The sequence below is a fragment of the Podarcis melisellensis genome (assembly GCF_964234715.1).
Source record: "Podarcis melisellensis genome assembly, chromosome: 18".
Classification (NCBI taxonomy): Eukaryota; Metazoa; Chordata; class Lepidosauria; order Squamata; family Lacertidae; genus Podarcis; species Podarcis melisellensis.
Genome location: NC_138536.1, coordinates 9,469,986 through 9,483,191, shown reverse-complemented (window position 1 = coordinate 9,483,191; position 13,206 = coordinate 9,469,986). Strand labels below are relative to the sequence as shown.

At 47.7% G+C, this 13,206-nt stretch overlaps 1 protein-coding gene across 3 annotated transcripts in view; it reads left to right on the top strand.

The window, feature by feature from the left end:
- LOC309360695 (scaffold attachment factor B2-like) overlaps positions 1-13,206 on the top strand; it is a 44,630-nt gene that overhangs the window by 19,587 nt on the left and 11,837 nt on the right. For all 3 annotated transcript variants that reach the window (XM_081895442.1, XM_081895441.1, XM_081895443.1), the window contains 5 exons: positions 1,666-1,815; positions 2,477-2,580; positions 4,426-4,574; positions 6,336-6,427; positions 7,884-8,020. In XM_081895442.1, the coding sequence (XP_081751568.1) occupies positions 1,666-1,815; positions 2,477-2,580; positions 4,426-4,574; positions 6,336-6,427; positions 7,884-8,020 (632 nt within the window). The remainder of the gene's footprint in view (positions 1-1,665; positions 1,816-2,476; positions 2,581-4,425; positions 4,575-6,335; positions 6,428-7,883; positions 8,021-13,206) is intronic.

The window sequence follows — 13,206 nt, the reverse complement described above, 5'->3', positions numbered from 1 at the left end:
GACATAAACAGGCTGGGCTTCCTTCAGGCTGGAAGCTGCAACTAGTTTTGAAGAAACCATTCTAAGCTGAAAACACCTAGTCGCTTTGTAACGGGTTTCCATTCACCTTGCATCTGCAAATGATCAATCTGTCAAGTGTATGTCAGCAGTAAACAAACACTGGCATCAGTGAAGTTAGCTCCTTCTTCCAAGAAACCCAAACAGCACAGGTCTATCAGTGTATTATTCATGCATCAATTATATTGATGATCACATTGGCTACATTACATTGATTTCCTGCAAAGGGGTGGGACGAGACTTGCATTACCCCCCTCCAGCACACCTGCACTCTTTCATTCAAATGTAAATGTGAATAAAATTGTAATTTGTCTCTTAATGATGTCTGACTTAATCATGAAACTTTTTGCCAGAAATATTTGGTGCTGAATGGCACCCCAAACTGTTTCTGCAATACATCGTCTTTAGTGTTGTATACAGTAATAATACAGTGGAACCTTGGTTCTCAAATGTCTCCGTTGACAGACAATTCGCAACCCGAACGCCGAAAACCGTTTGAACCGAGGCATGTTTCTCCATTTTATCAATGGATTTTGCCGGCCGGCCTTTGATCTTCGGTTTTTGAAGGTTTCGGAAGTTGAATGGTCTTCTGGAATGGATTACGTTTGAAAACTGAGGTTCCACTGTATGAGACATTTAGGAACTAACCCCCTAAACAGAGAGCACTGTTGACAGACAAAGAAAGGGGGTGGGATTGGGAAACTCCAGCTTCTTGAAATTATGGTTTATTCCTGGCCCCAGCCCTATGGTAAGTTTAGGAGGCATTAATCCAGTTGCTGGCAGCTGGCAGAAAAACTTGCTTCTACTATTGCAGTGCAATACCTTGGGCTACAAACACCTTGGGCTACAAACACCTTGGGCTACAAACACTTTGGGTTTCAAACTCCACTAACCGGAAGTAGTACCTCGGGTTAAGAACTTTACCTCAGGATGAGAACAGAAATCGTGTGCTGGCAGCAGCGGGAGGCCCCATTAGCTAAAGTGGTACCTCAGGTTAGGAACAATTTTAGGTTAGGAGTGGACCTCCTGAACGAATGAAGTTCGTAACTGTACAGTGGTACCTCGGGTTAAGTACTTAATTCGTTCCGGAGGTCCGTACTTAAGCTGAAACTGTTCTTAACCTGAAGCACCACTTTAGCTAATGGGGCCTCCTGCTGCTGCTGCGCCCCCGCTGCACGATTTCTGTTCTCAACCTGAAGCAAAGTTCTTAACCTGAAGCACTATTTCTGGGTTAGCGGAGTCTGTAACCTGAAGCATATATAACCTGAAGCGTATGTAACCTGAGGTACCACTGTACCTTGGTACTCAAACGGCTTGGCCCCCGAAGAAATCGGCTCCCGAACACTGCAAACCTGGAAGTGAGTGTTCCGGGTTTGTGAACGTTTTTCGGAAGCCGAACGTGCGACGCGGCTTCTGCGGCTTCCGCTTGAGTACGGGAAGCTCCTGCAGCCAATCGGAAGTCGCGTCTTGGTTTTCGAACCGTTTCGGGAGTTGAATGGACTCCTGGAACGGATTCCTCCCCCCCCCCCTGCTTTCTTGGTAATTTTGCTTCCTCCGGCATTGCTGTGCCAGTTGCCCATGTTCCTTTGCTCCCTGTCTCCCTGGCAGGTGGTGGGTGCAAAAGTGGTGACCAATGCCCGCAGTCCCGGTGCTCGCTGTTACGGCTTTGTCACCATGTCTTCATCCGAGGAAGCGACTAAATGCATCAACCATCTCCATCGGACGGAACTGCATGGGAAAATGATTTCCGTTGAAAAGGTGAGGTTTTTTTTGCTACCCACGAGAAATGTGACCGAAAACAGCCCACTCCTTCGTGGTAAACTTTACCCTGAAACGTACACACAGGTCCCACGGTGAGAATGCTTGTTATTCACAAATTCAGTTATCTGAACGTAAAGAATTATGCCCAGACCTCACAATTCAGATATCCGAACAGCTAGGGTTTGCCCACTTCCTTACCTGTTTGTGTTTTGTTGGTCACTGGCAGCTGTTTTGGGGCAGGAATCATTTAGGGAGAGATGGAGGTGGGACAAATCAGGGAGCAAGAGAGATCAGGCAAATCATTTTTCCTTTGTTTATCTCTTGTTGGTTTGCAGCAGCCATTTCTGGAAGGAACCATGGAGGGAGGGGAAAGAAATTGAGCAAATCATAGAAATGTTCCCATAGAGAATAATGGAAATCATCAGCTCATTATGCGAATACTTGCCTTGTGAACGATTTTCTGGGAACGCATTGTGTTCGGAAAGCGGGAACCACGTGACCACCTTCAGGGGTGGGTGGGGACAAGCATTTGAAAATTTCTCCCCCCCCCCCTATTTTGCAAGTGGTTCATCCCAGGAGCAGCATCTTATTGTGCGATCCTGCTGACTCGTGTACTCGCATGCCTCGGCCCTAAGCAATTTCCTCAATATCGTTCCAGGCCAAAAATGAACCTGCCGGGAAAAAAGCATCGTCAGACAAGAAAGAAACAGAAGCCAAGAAGGAGAAGGACAGGCGTCACTCAACCGACTCCAAATCGGAAAAGTAAAGCGGGAGTTTTAATAATCCCCTGTGTAGTCGGGCTTTGAAGCCGTTTCGTGACAAAGCATGAGTAAGCAGGACAAATGGAGGCAGGAACGCTTCTGAATGCCAGTTGCTGGAAACCACAGGAGGGGAGAGTGTTCTTTTGTTTGGGCCTGGCTAGCACACTTCCCGCAGGCATTTAGTTTGGCCACTGCGAGAATACGATACTGGACTAGATGGGCCAGTGGCCTGATCTGGCAGGCTGTCCTTGTGTTCTCACATTGCTCTGCATTATGTTATTTCCTACCTCCTTGCAAAGGGATTCTGCTGGCGCAGCCCTTCCACCGGGGAAAACAATTTGGCATTCTGCGGCCTGCTTGGGATACTGGGGCCCGGTGCTATACCAGCTGCAGTGGCTCCGGTGGAGTACAGGATCAGGTTTAAGGTGCTGCTTTTAACCTTTAAGCCCTAGGACTCTCATACCTATGGGACCGCCTCTCCTGGTATGTCCCATGGAGGACCTTACGGTCTTCAAACAAAAACATCTTGGAGGTCCCAGGCCACAGAGAGGTTAGGCTGGCCTCAACCAGAGCCAGGGCTTTTTTGGCTGTGGCCCCGATCTGGTGGAACGTTCTGTCACAAGAGACTAGGGCCATGCGGGACCTGACATCTTTCCGCAGGGCCTGCGAGACAGAGCTGTTCTACCAGGCCTTTGGCCAGGGCACAGTCTGACCCCCTCCTTCTGTAATCCTCTAGCCCAATGGTTGCCATTAATTTGATTCTGAATTGATTTTAGAATGAATTGATTTTAGAATGTTGTGTTACTTTTATTGTTGTTAGCCGCTCTGAGCCCGGCTTCGGCTGGGGAGGGCGGGATATAAATAAATAAATGATGATGATGATGTTCAGAGTAGACCCCAAGAAATTAATGGCCATGGAGACATGAAAGCTGCTTCCAAGCGTGCTTGTGCACAAGGCTTCATTAGGTGATGAGCAGCGATCAAATCCTGCTGCCTAGGCTGCACGATCCTGTTCCCTACTGAGACTCGGGCAAGCAACCAATGAAGAATTAAACAGGGTCTTCCTGCCCGTCCGGTGATGTCACCAGTGATGTCACTGGGTGGGTGGGTGTGGCTTTGGGGAAATTGCCATGATTGGTTTGCGGTCCAGAGGTTCTTTACCTCTGGACTGCAAACTTGCTTGAACAAGCCATGATCTGGCTGCTACTGCTGGAAGCATTGGGCCAGGCTCAGCTCTAGTACCGAGAGAAGGAAGGTTACTGCTACTCTTAAGCCAGAAATGTGGACAGTGTGTGTGTGTGTGCGCGCGCTCTCTCTGCTGACCTCCAGGTTTGGGGGCAGTGGAGCTGTTCTGGGAGGAGTTGAAGGAAAAGAGGTCAGGGCTCTTGGTCGATGCAGCTGTGTTTTGTGCACACAGAGAAGCACGTCACCTCCTCCTTTTCCAGCCCAGGGTTCTGGATGTGTGCAGTCAATGGTCAAGAATGGGAATCTCATTGCGCTAGAATCCTCAAAACTGGCTTCTGCAGCTTTGACTTCTTTTGAAGGAAATTCTCTGCTGCCCTTCAGAATCAGTTTCTAGGTCTGCTTATAAATAAGATGAAAAAGGAAAGGAAACAGAAAATACAATAAAACCAGCAAATAAAGGAAGCGTTTTAAATTTTATTTTAAAGGTGCTCAGTTCTTTTCTTTTTTAAAGCTTTTTGATGATCACTTTATTTGTTAACATTGATGGGATGTTCTGATCTGCAAGGACATCTTAGCTGCGCCTTTAGAATCCCGTAGCTTTACGGCAAAGGTGTGTGTGTATTTTAAGGTTTTTTGTGTGTGTGCTATAATCTACTTGTAGGTCTCCTAGCCTTAAGAAAGAAGAAAAACTGGAGAAAAAGGATGACCCCAAAAAGTCAGAAGAGAAAGAGGTGGGAGACAGGAAAGAGGGGATTCAAACGGAGGAGCAAAAGAAGGGATCCTCTGACCGTTCGCGATCGATTAAATCAGGTAACAAAAGCTGTGGGGGGTGGGTGGCTTTTTTTGGTGTGATTTATGGCCCTGCTGAGAGCTTGATTCATGCATGTGAGGGGCGTGTGAGTGGGTTGGACATTTGTATCCGATATAGAAAGCCTCTGAATAATATCACGCTACCCTTAGGAAAGGCGTGGGTGGGATTGTGTTGGCAGAGAGGCTCTCACTAACCAGTTTGAACCTTTTCGTCAAGGGGAAGCTCTTGTAGGAGGCTCAATCCTGGCAGCTGAACAAATGCTCTTCGGAAGAGGCTTGCTTAAAACCAGTCATTCCCATATTGCTGTGCGCAGTGAGGAATAAATTAAAGAATTGAAAAGCTCCCTCGAGCCCAAAACAACCCCAGACGAGGCTGCCTGCTGCTTCTCTGCATGATCTGCAACTCTGATCTTGCCTGCTTCCATTTGGCCTAAGTTGGGGTAGTGGGTGCTGATAACCCATGTGACTGCGCTTGGTGTGATGGGGTCATTCACTTGTTCCTGGTGCAGCAGAACGACCTGCCTCCGGAGCAGGCTGCCTTTCGTTCCTCCACACAATGGGTTACTCTAGACAAAGCAGTGACTCAGATAAATATACAGAACATAGACTCATTTGATGAAGGCAAACTTTTCAAAAACAGCATTGAAACATGCCTCCAGTTTTCATTCAGAGGGGGAAATGCACCTTGGCTTTGGAAAATGCTAGGCTTGTGTTCACTTGTGTGTCTCAGAGGGGTACCTTGGAAGTACGTTTTGACCTATTCAGAGCAATTGCTTTTGTCTCCAGCCTCTTGTGATGTATCCTGTTTCATATGGATATGTCGTTCCCTTTGTTCAATTTGCTTTTGTGATGGCTTCCTCACTAGACACAAATCAACCTGTCTGATCTATCAAGGATAAGAACAATAAGGCATCTCTTAGCCTCTAATTTTACCTTGTTTGAATTGTTCTCTCTCCATCCCCCCCCCAGCCCCATTCTTCGGCAAACAGTAGCATCGGTGGACTTCTGTCTTGTTAAGTGTCAGATAGCTAAAGCAAGGGATAGGGACCAGTAGCCCTCTGTGTCAGGGGTCAGCGAACCTTTTCAGCAGGGAGCCGGTCCACGGTCCCTCAGACCTTGTGGGGGGCTTAGATTTTGAAAAAGAAAAAGAACGAATTCCTATGCCCCACAAATAACCCAGAGATGCATTTTAAATAATAGCACACATTCTACTCATGTAAAAACATGCTGATTCCTGGACCGTCCACAGCCCGGATTTAGAAGTCGATTGGGCTGGATCCAGCCCCCGGGCTTTAGTTTGCCTATGTGCTAGGGGAAGGGCTACAGCTGAGTGGCAGAGAATCTACTTTGCTTAAAGAACTTCTCAGCTTCAGTTCCCTGATAAGTAAGGCTTTGAAAGACACTCCCCCCTCCCCCTGCCTGAAACCCCAGAGAGCTGCTGGCAGTCAGTGTAGGCAGTATTGAGCTAGATGGCTTCCTGTGTTCCTTCCCATATTGCTGAACGCCCGCTCCCATCAGTCCCAGCCAGTGCTCTGCATTTCTGCATGATTGTTACATGCACGACTCTTGACGTGTGCCATTTTCAGCACCAATAGGGGGTGGAATGGGTCAGGGCTGGCTTACGCATGTCCTGATGTTCACGCTGCCTTAGAACGCAACTCCTTTGTCAATGAGTTGCCTGCCAATAAAGAGCGATGACTAGTCTGATTTTTGCACTTGCTCCGGAGGTCTGAAGTGCCTAAACCCATTGTTGCCTTGCAGAAAGCCGGGGAACAGAGCGGACGGTGGTCATGGACAAGTCCAAAGGAGAGCCGGTGATTAGTGTGAAAACCGCAACCACATCAAAAGAGAGAGTAAGCCCTTGGTTTGGTGTCTTGAAACGAGACGGTGCAAAGAAAGGAAGGCCTGGGGAGGGGGCCACACCCTTCTCTTTTGTATTTCTAATAAATCGTCACACAGTCGCAGTCGCTGGGTGTGCAGAGAAGTCCTGTCGCCCTTTGTGTAATGGAATAGTGTCACGGGAGTTGGAACGGTTTTAACAGAGCCTCTGTGGGCAGCGAGAGGAGGACCCAGAGATTTAAAAGCTCCAGGAGGCATCATTCTGCTTCTAAAGCAGGAGTGTGTGTGTAGCCTATGGCCCTCAGCCCAATTTCACATTTCAGTTCCTGGCCTGTGTTCTAAAGATCCTTGACTTACTTGAGCACCCCTCTATATAGTGAGAAGGTGGGGAGGGGTATTACTCAGAAGGGTGGTGGGAATGGGTGATTGGCAGATAGCTGTGATGAGCCTGTTGACCACTCTTAACGACTGCAATAGGTCTTACAGGAAAAAGCAAGGGGTGAGAAGGTGAAAAATAGCTTTGTCATGTATAATGAGATAAGAATCCAATGTCTTTGTTCAGACCAGGTCTGAACAATGCCAACAGTGTCCTTCAGCTCTCTATATTGGACAAACAGGCCAAACCTTACGCCAAAGAATAAACGGACATAAATCTGACATCAGAAATCACAAGACAGAGAAACCAGTAGGAGAACACTTCAATCTCCCAGGACATTCTATACAAGATCTCAAAGTAGCTGTTTTACTACAAAGGAATTTCAGAAATAGACTGGAAAGAGAAGCTGCTGAATTGCAACTTATTACCAAACTTAAAACCATGGAGAGACCTGGTCTGAACAAAGACATTGGATTCTTATCTCATTATACATGACAAAGCCATTTTTCACCTTCTCACCCCTTGCTTTTTCCTGTAAGACCTATTGCAGTCGTTAAGAGTCGTCAACAGGCTCATCACAGCTATCTGCCAATCACCCATTCCCACCACCCTTCTGAGTAATACCCCTCCCCACCTTCTCACTATATAGAAGGGTCTGGTGACTTCTGTTTCAGTGTATTTGAAGAAGTGTGCATGCACACGAAAGCTCATACCAAGAACTAACTTAGTTGGTCTTTAAGGTGCTACTGGAAGGGGAAAAAATTTTGTTTTGACTATGGCAGACCAACACGGCTACCTATCTGTAACTTGAGCACCCCTGTTTTTCACAGGGCTAGATGGACTTCTCTGGTGTGCTATCCAATAGGGCTGGGCTTACGTTCTCAAATGTGATCTGTCCAGAAGTGCTCCTTGAACCAGGGATGTGGGCCCTTCCTAACAGGATTACACAAGCGCTGTGTTGGGAGTTAGAGACAATTGGGGTGGTGGTGGTGGTAATCTCTCTCCTTGTCCTCTCGGCAGGAAAATGGACATCTCCCCGTTCTTTTGTGTCAATCTTTCTAACCCTTGCCTTTCATCCCTCTTCCCGACTCCAGAGCACAAAAAGCCACGACCGCAAGTCGGAGAGCAAAGAGAAGCAGGACATTCTGTCTTTTGACAAAATCAAAGAGCAGCGCGAACGAGAGCGGCAGAGGCAGCGCGAGAGAGAAATCCGAGAGACCGAGCGGCGGAGGTAGGTTGGGATCCCCCTCGCCTCACCTGCGGAATTCTGCCCTCCGCAGAATGACAGGTGATTGGCATCAACACAGTTTCTGACCCGTGGATCTAAGGTGACCCTCCCTCCTTCTCTCTTCAGTTCACCCCCCCCCCCCGGTCTCTTTTCATTGGCTGCACCCTGTGCCGCCCCTGAGTGCTTTCACCTGACTGAAATGTGTCCTCAAATTGTGATTCCTCTTCCTTGCCGGGATGGAGAGGTGTTGAGGTGCTGGTGGCGGGGAAACCTCTGGGTTTTGTGGGTGGGTGGAATGTATCCTACTGCACAGAGTCCCAGCTGTTGCCACACCCACTTCTGGCGCCCAGGCCACGCCCACAACATCAGCCTGTGCCCCCCCCCCGAAGCTTTGCCCAAGAGGGAATGCAGGCCTGAAAAGGGTGTCCCTGCTTCTGAGATAAACACCAGCAGGCATTTCCAGTCATCTTCAGCCTTAAAACAAGGCGCCTCTCGTCACCATCTGTTTTTAATGCAAGTATGCTTGCATCTCCAGACCGTTTATTTACATGCTGTCCACCAGCAAAGTCTTCTGGGTGGTGAGCCTTGGAATGGTGACATATCTTTCATAGGGTATAATAATAATGATGATGATGATGATGATGAATTATTTATTGAATTTATATACCGCCCTCTACCTGCAGGTCTCAGTGTGGTTCACAGAAAATATCACAATATATAAAATCAAAGTAAAAGACAATAGCCCAATAACACCCCCCACCAAAAAAGCCACATTTTAGAAGGGAATAGGATGTCACTCAGATCAACCAAAGGCCTAGTTAAAAAGCAACATTTTCCCCTGGTGCCTAAAGATGTATAATGAAGGTGCCAGGCGAACTTCCCTGGGGAGAGCATTCCACAGATAGGGAGCCACTGCAGAGAAGGCCCCGTTCTTGTGTTGCCACCTTCTGGACCTCTCGAGGAGGAGGAGGCACACAAAGGAGGGCCTCAGAGGATGATCTCAGGGTCCGGGTAGGATCATATGGAAATAGGCGGTCCTTGAGGTACTGCGATCCTGAGCCATTGAAGGCTTTATAGGTCAATACCAGCACTTTGAATTGGGCCCAGAAACTAACTGGTAGCCAGTGCAGTCAGACCAGGATTGGTGTAATATGCTCAAAACGCCTTGCTCCGGTGAGCCAGTGAATTCTGCACTAGCCAAAGTTTCCGAGCCGTCTTCAGAGGCAGCTCTGCGTATTGAAGTAATCTGTTCTGTTAACCCCGCTTAGAGCAGACCCAGTGATATGTAATGGACGTACCTAACTTAGGTTCGTTCATTTCCCTGGGTTGAACTTGTTCGGTTGCATTCCTGAGAGCAGTTCACAGGGGCCACCCTAGCTGTCAGGGCTTTGTGGTTAGGCAGTGGCAGAGAGAGAGAGAGAGAGAGAGAGAATATTTATGTGTGGGCTTACTCTGCCACTTAAAACAGCCCCTCTCCTATTAGGAGTAAAACTCTGGGGCAAGCGTTTACCCCAGGGTGACTTTCAGCAGAACCACTGGAGGGAGCCCCAAAACTGCTTCTGGGTCTCCTGTGCAGCTTAAGGGCTGCCCACTTGGTCCTGGTGCTGAGAAGGTGCTGTTGTCCTTTTTTAGAAAAAGGCAGTGATAAAGGCAGCTATCGCTTGATAGCTGCGTGCTTTTTTTTAAAAAAGTAATATTTATTGAAGCTTTGAAAGATTACAAAAATAAAGAAAAAGAAAAAACAGAAAAATAAAAACAATTAAAAAAACAAATCAATCTTTCCATAACTTATCTTTCATTTGCTTGTTTCCTTGACCTCCTCACACCTCCCTTTTTTGTATTCTAGTTCAATTAGCTATTTCAGCAAATCCTTTCCGTCTTTGTTTTTGTCTTAATAATTTATCTTAATATAATGTAACTTTACATTCTCACCAATTAACAATCCATTTTTACTTAATCCTTTATAACATTTCTGCTAAAACCACATAACTTCATTCCAGCATCCTTCTAGCATTCCTTAATTCTACTATGTTTCTGCAAATAAACTTTAAATTTCTTCCAATCTTCCTCCACCGACTCTTCTCCCTGGTCTCGGATTCTGCCAGTCATTTCCGCCAGTTCCATGTAGTCCATCACCTTCATCTGCCATTCTTCCCGGGTGGGTAGATCTTGCGTCTTCCAAGACTTTGCAATAAGTATTCTTGCTGCTGTTGTAGCAATGCTAAAGGCAGCTATCGCTTGGTAGCTGCGTGCTTATGCTTGGTTCAAGTCTGCGGCTGGAGGAGGAAAGGAACTGATAGGCTTTCTACACTAATGGAGTGGAACTCCAATACAGGCTAACTCTCATTTGTTTCACCCTTGTTTCCATGCATGGCACGAGCACCCCAGAGGGTTCGTTTTCTCTCTTTTTCTCTCTCCGCGCCTTCCCCCCCCCCCGGGCTTTGAAATATTTCTGCCTTGGCGCAGCAGCCAGAGATCATTATCCAGTGATGACTTTGTGCTCCGTTGACATTATCTATTATGCAGTTGTCACTTGCCTCGGCATCTGTGCTATCTGCTTCAGTTTAATGGGGGTTGTTCAGCTTCCAAGTGAAGCCTCCTGCATATTTCCCCCCTGCCGCTCCCATTGTTCCAAGTGGATATTTTAAAGGGCTCTTTATTATGTAAGAGCCTGACACATTTTTCCTCTTAGACGGGTGCTCACAGGCTGGCTGGTGAAACTCTTTCTTCCTTTCCCGTTCCGCTGATTAAACGTTGCCCGAGTACCTTTTTGTCTTTTCTGACACGTAATTATTACATTTCTCCTCTCTCCCCCCCACCCCAGAGCTCATATATTCACTTCTCTATAGGTCTCTGTCCCTTCCCTTCCCTGCTCCCTCCATTTTATTTTTTCTCAATCTGTCTTGCAAGTTCTCTGCCAGAGTTTCTAGAGGTGTGCAAGATCCTGGGTGTCAGGGAACTGCCATCGGAGCCAGAGGGAGAGGGAGGGCTCCAGAGGGGTTCAGGAGAGCGTCCCAGGAGGGAGAGAAGCAGCCCATCTGCTGGGGAAGGAATTCAGCGTAGCACCAGTGGAGAAGGGGGGCAGATGGGGGAATCGGCGAGGTGGCTCCATGACTCCTCGCCGGAGACCAGCGGGGAGAGCACGGGTCCTCCGCTGCCCACACCCTCCCTGCACAGAAGACTTCCGCGCAGGGAGAGTAGGCGGCGACTAGGCGTCAAAGAGCTTCTTTGCTGGAAGAAGTTCAAGAAACGCCCACTGACGGATTCTGCCAGCGATCGAGACAGCCACCGGTGAGAGGCTGTCCAGACAGAAAGGGTTCACCCAGGTAACCCAGCCAGGTGTGGTGTCGGTTTACGCACGAGCAACCCCTAGAACCATTACACTGGGTTTCCCCTTTTGCTTCTTCAGGGGCAAGGATTGTTCCTGCTTTCCACATTTGAGGAATCCTCACTGCGGCAGCTCATATGCCGAAGGGTCTGCTGCAAATCTTCAGTGTGCCAGTAGCCTTTTTTGGTGGGCACCCAGCTCAACCAGTACAGGGAAGGGGGGGGCAGCCAAACCCTTTGAGGTTTCCCACTCAGCCGCTGGGCCCCGTTTGTGCCTTAAAACAGGAATGGGACTATTTCAGAACCTTCTTAATGCTTTTGCAACAACCCCAAGCCCAGGAACAGAATAGTAGCTCTCTCTGTGTGTTTGTGTAGCCAGTTGCAAAATGATGGCTTTAAAGAGAGGTGTCTGTATTACTAAGTGCACCCCATGACCTGTGTTCTGGGATGGAGTGGAAAGCACAACTCCACAGGCTGAGCATTTTAACCCAAAGCTTTCATCACTAGCCGACAGAACTGTTCAAAGATCTGCCCAGGGGCAGCCAATCAGTGCTCATGCTTTGCACGTGCATGGGACTTTCTATTGCTTAAACCAGGCTTCCTCAACCTTGGCCCTCCAGAGACTACAATTCCCATCATCCCTGACCACTGGTCCTGCTAGCTAGGGATCATGGGAGTTGTAGGCCAAAAACATCTGGAGGGCCAAGTTTGAGGAAGCCTGGCTTAAACCATTGGGAGTCAAAAGCGCTTCCTAATCTACTGCAAACAACCTGGTGATCTATGCAGCCTTCCTGCCCTACTCAGGTGACTTCATGTTCCTTGGCCTGGGGATGCAGAGTTCAGTAGCAGCCTGGCACACTGCCCTTACTGATCCTCTTGCTGGGGAAACTGGTCCGCCTCTGCAAGGATCCCTGGGGGTTTACCCTATACAGGCACTTTTTAACCTTAAAAAAGCTGGAGGATGGCAGCTGGGGGCCTAAGCAGTATTGTTGAGAGGACACCATACATTATATGCTGTTCTATAAACTGTAGGAAACACTTGGGCATAAATATTTAGAGAAGTCCATAGTAGTGATTGCTACCCTAAGAATGTGGGTAAGATTAAATACCTTGTTTCATTTGGGCAAGTCTGCAACATATAATGCAGCTAAGGTCTAGAGGGTGGCAACACGAGATCTGGCCTTCTCTGCAGTGGCTCCCCATCTGTGGAATGCTCTCCCCAGGGAAGTTCACTTGGTATCTTCATTGTACACTTTAGGCACCAGGCAAAAATGTTCCTTTTTAACCTGGCCTTGGGTTGAGCTGATTTACACCCTATGCCCTTTTAAAATGTGTTTTTTGTGTGGGGGGGGGAGGCTATTGGGTTGTTGTTTTTATTTTTATTATGCATTTTGTGGTTTTATATCTTGATTTAATTCTGAGAATCACCCTGAGACCCCCGGGTATAGGGTGATATATAATTAAATAATTAACAACAACAACAACTTCATTAATTCTCAGTGAAGACTGCTGCGCAGCTGCCTACACCCATGCAGCCTCCCTTGAGATCGAAGATTCCGGTTTTTTAAACATATGATTTATTCATTGTAGAGGTCCAGGTCTTTAACTTTGTGTAGGATTCTTGGGTGTTCATCGTTACCTCAGGTTGCTAACAGAATCCGTTCCGGAGGTCCGGCTACATCCCGAGGAATTTGCAACCAGAGGATCGTTTCTGTGCATGAGTGCTGCACAATTTAGCGCTTATGCGCATGGCGCATAGAGCGCTTCTGTATGCACGTGCTGCGAAACCCAGAAAAATACTTCCGGGTTTGCTGCGTTCGCATCCCGAAGTTTACGTATCCAGAGGGAAACGTAAGCAGAGG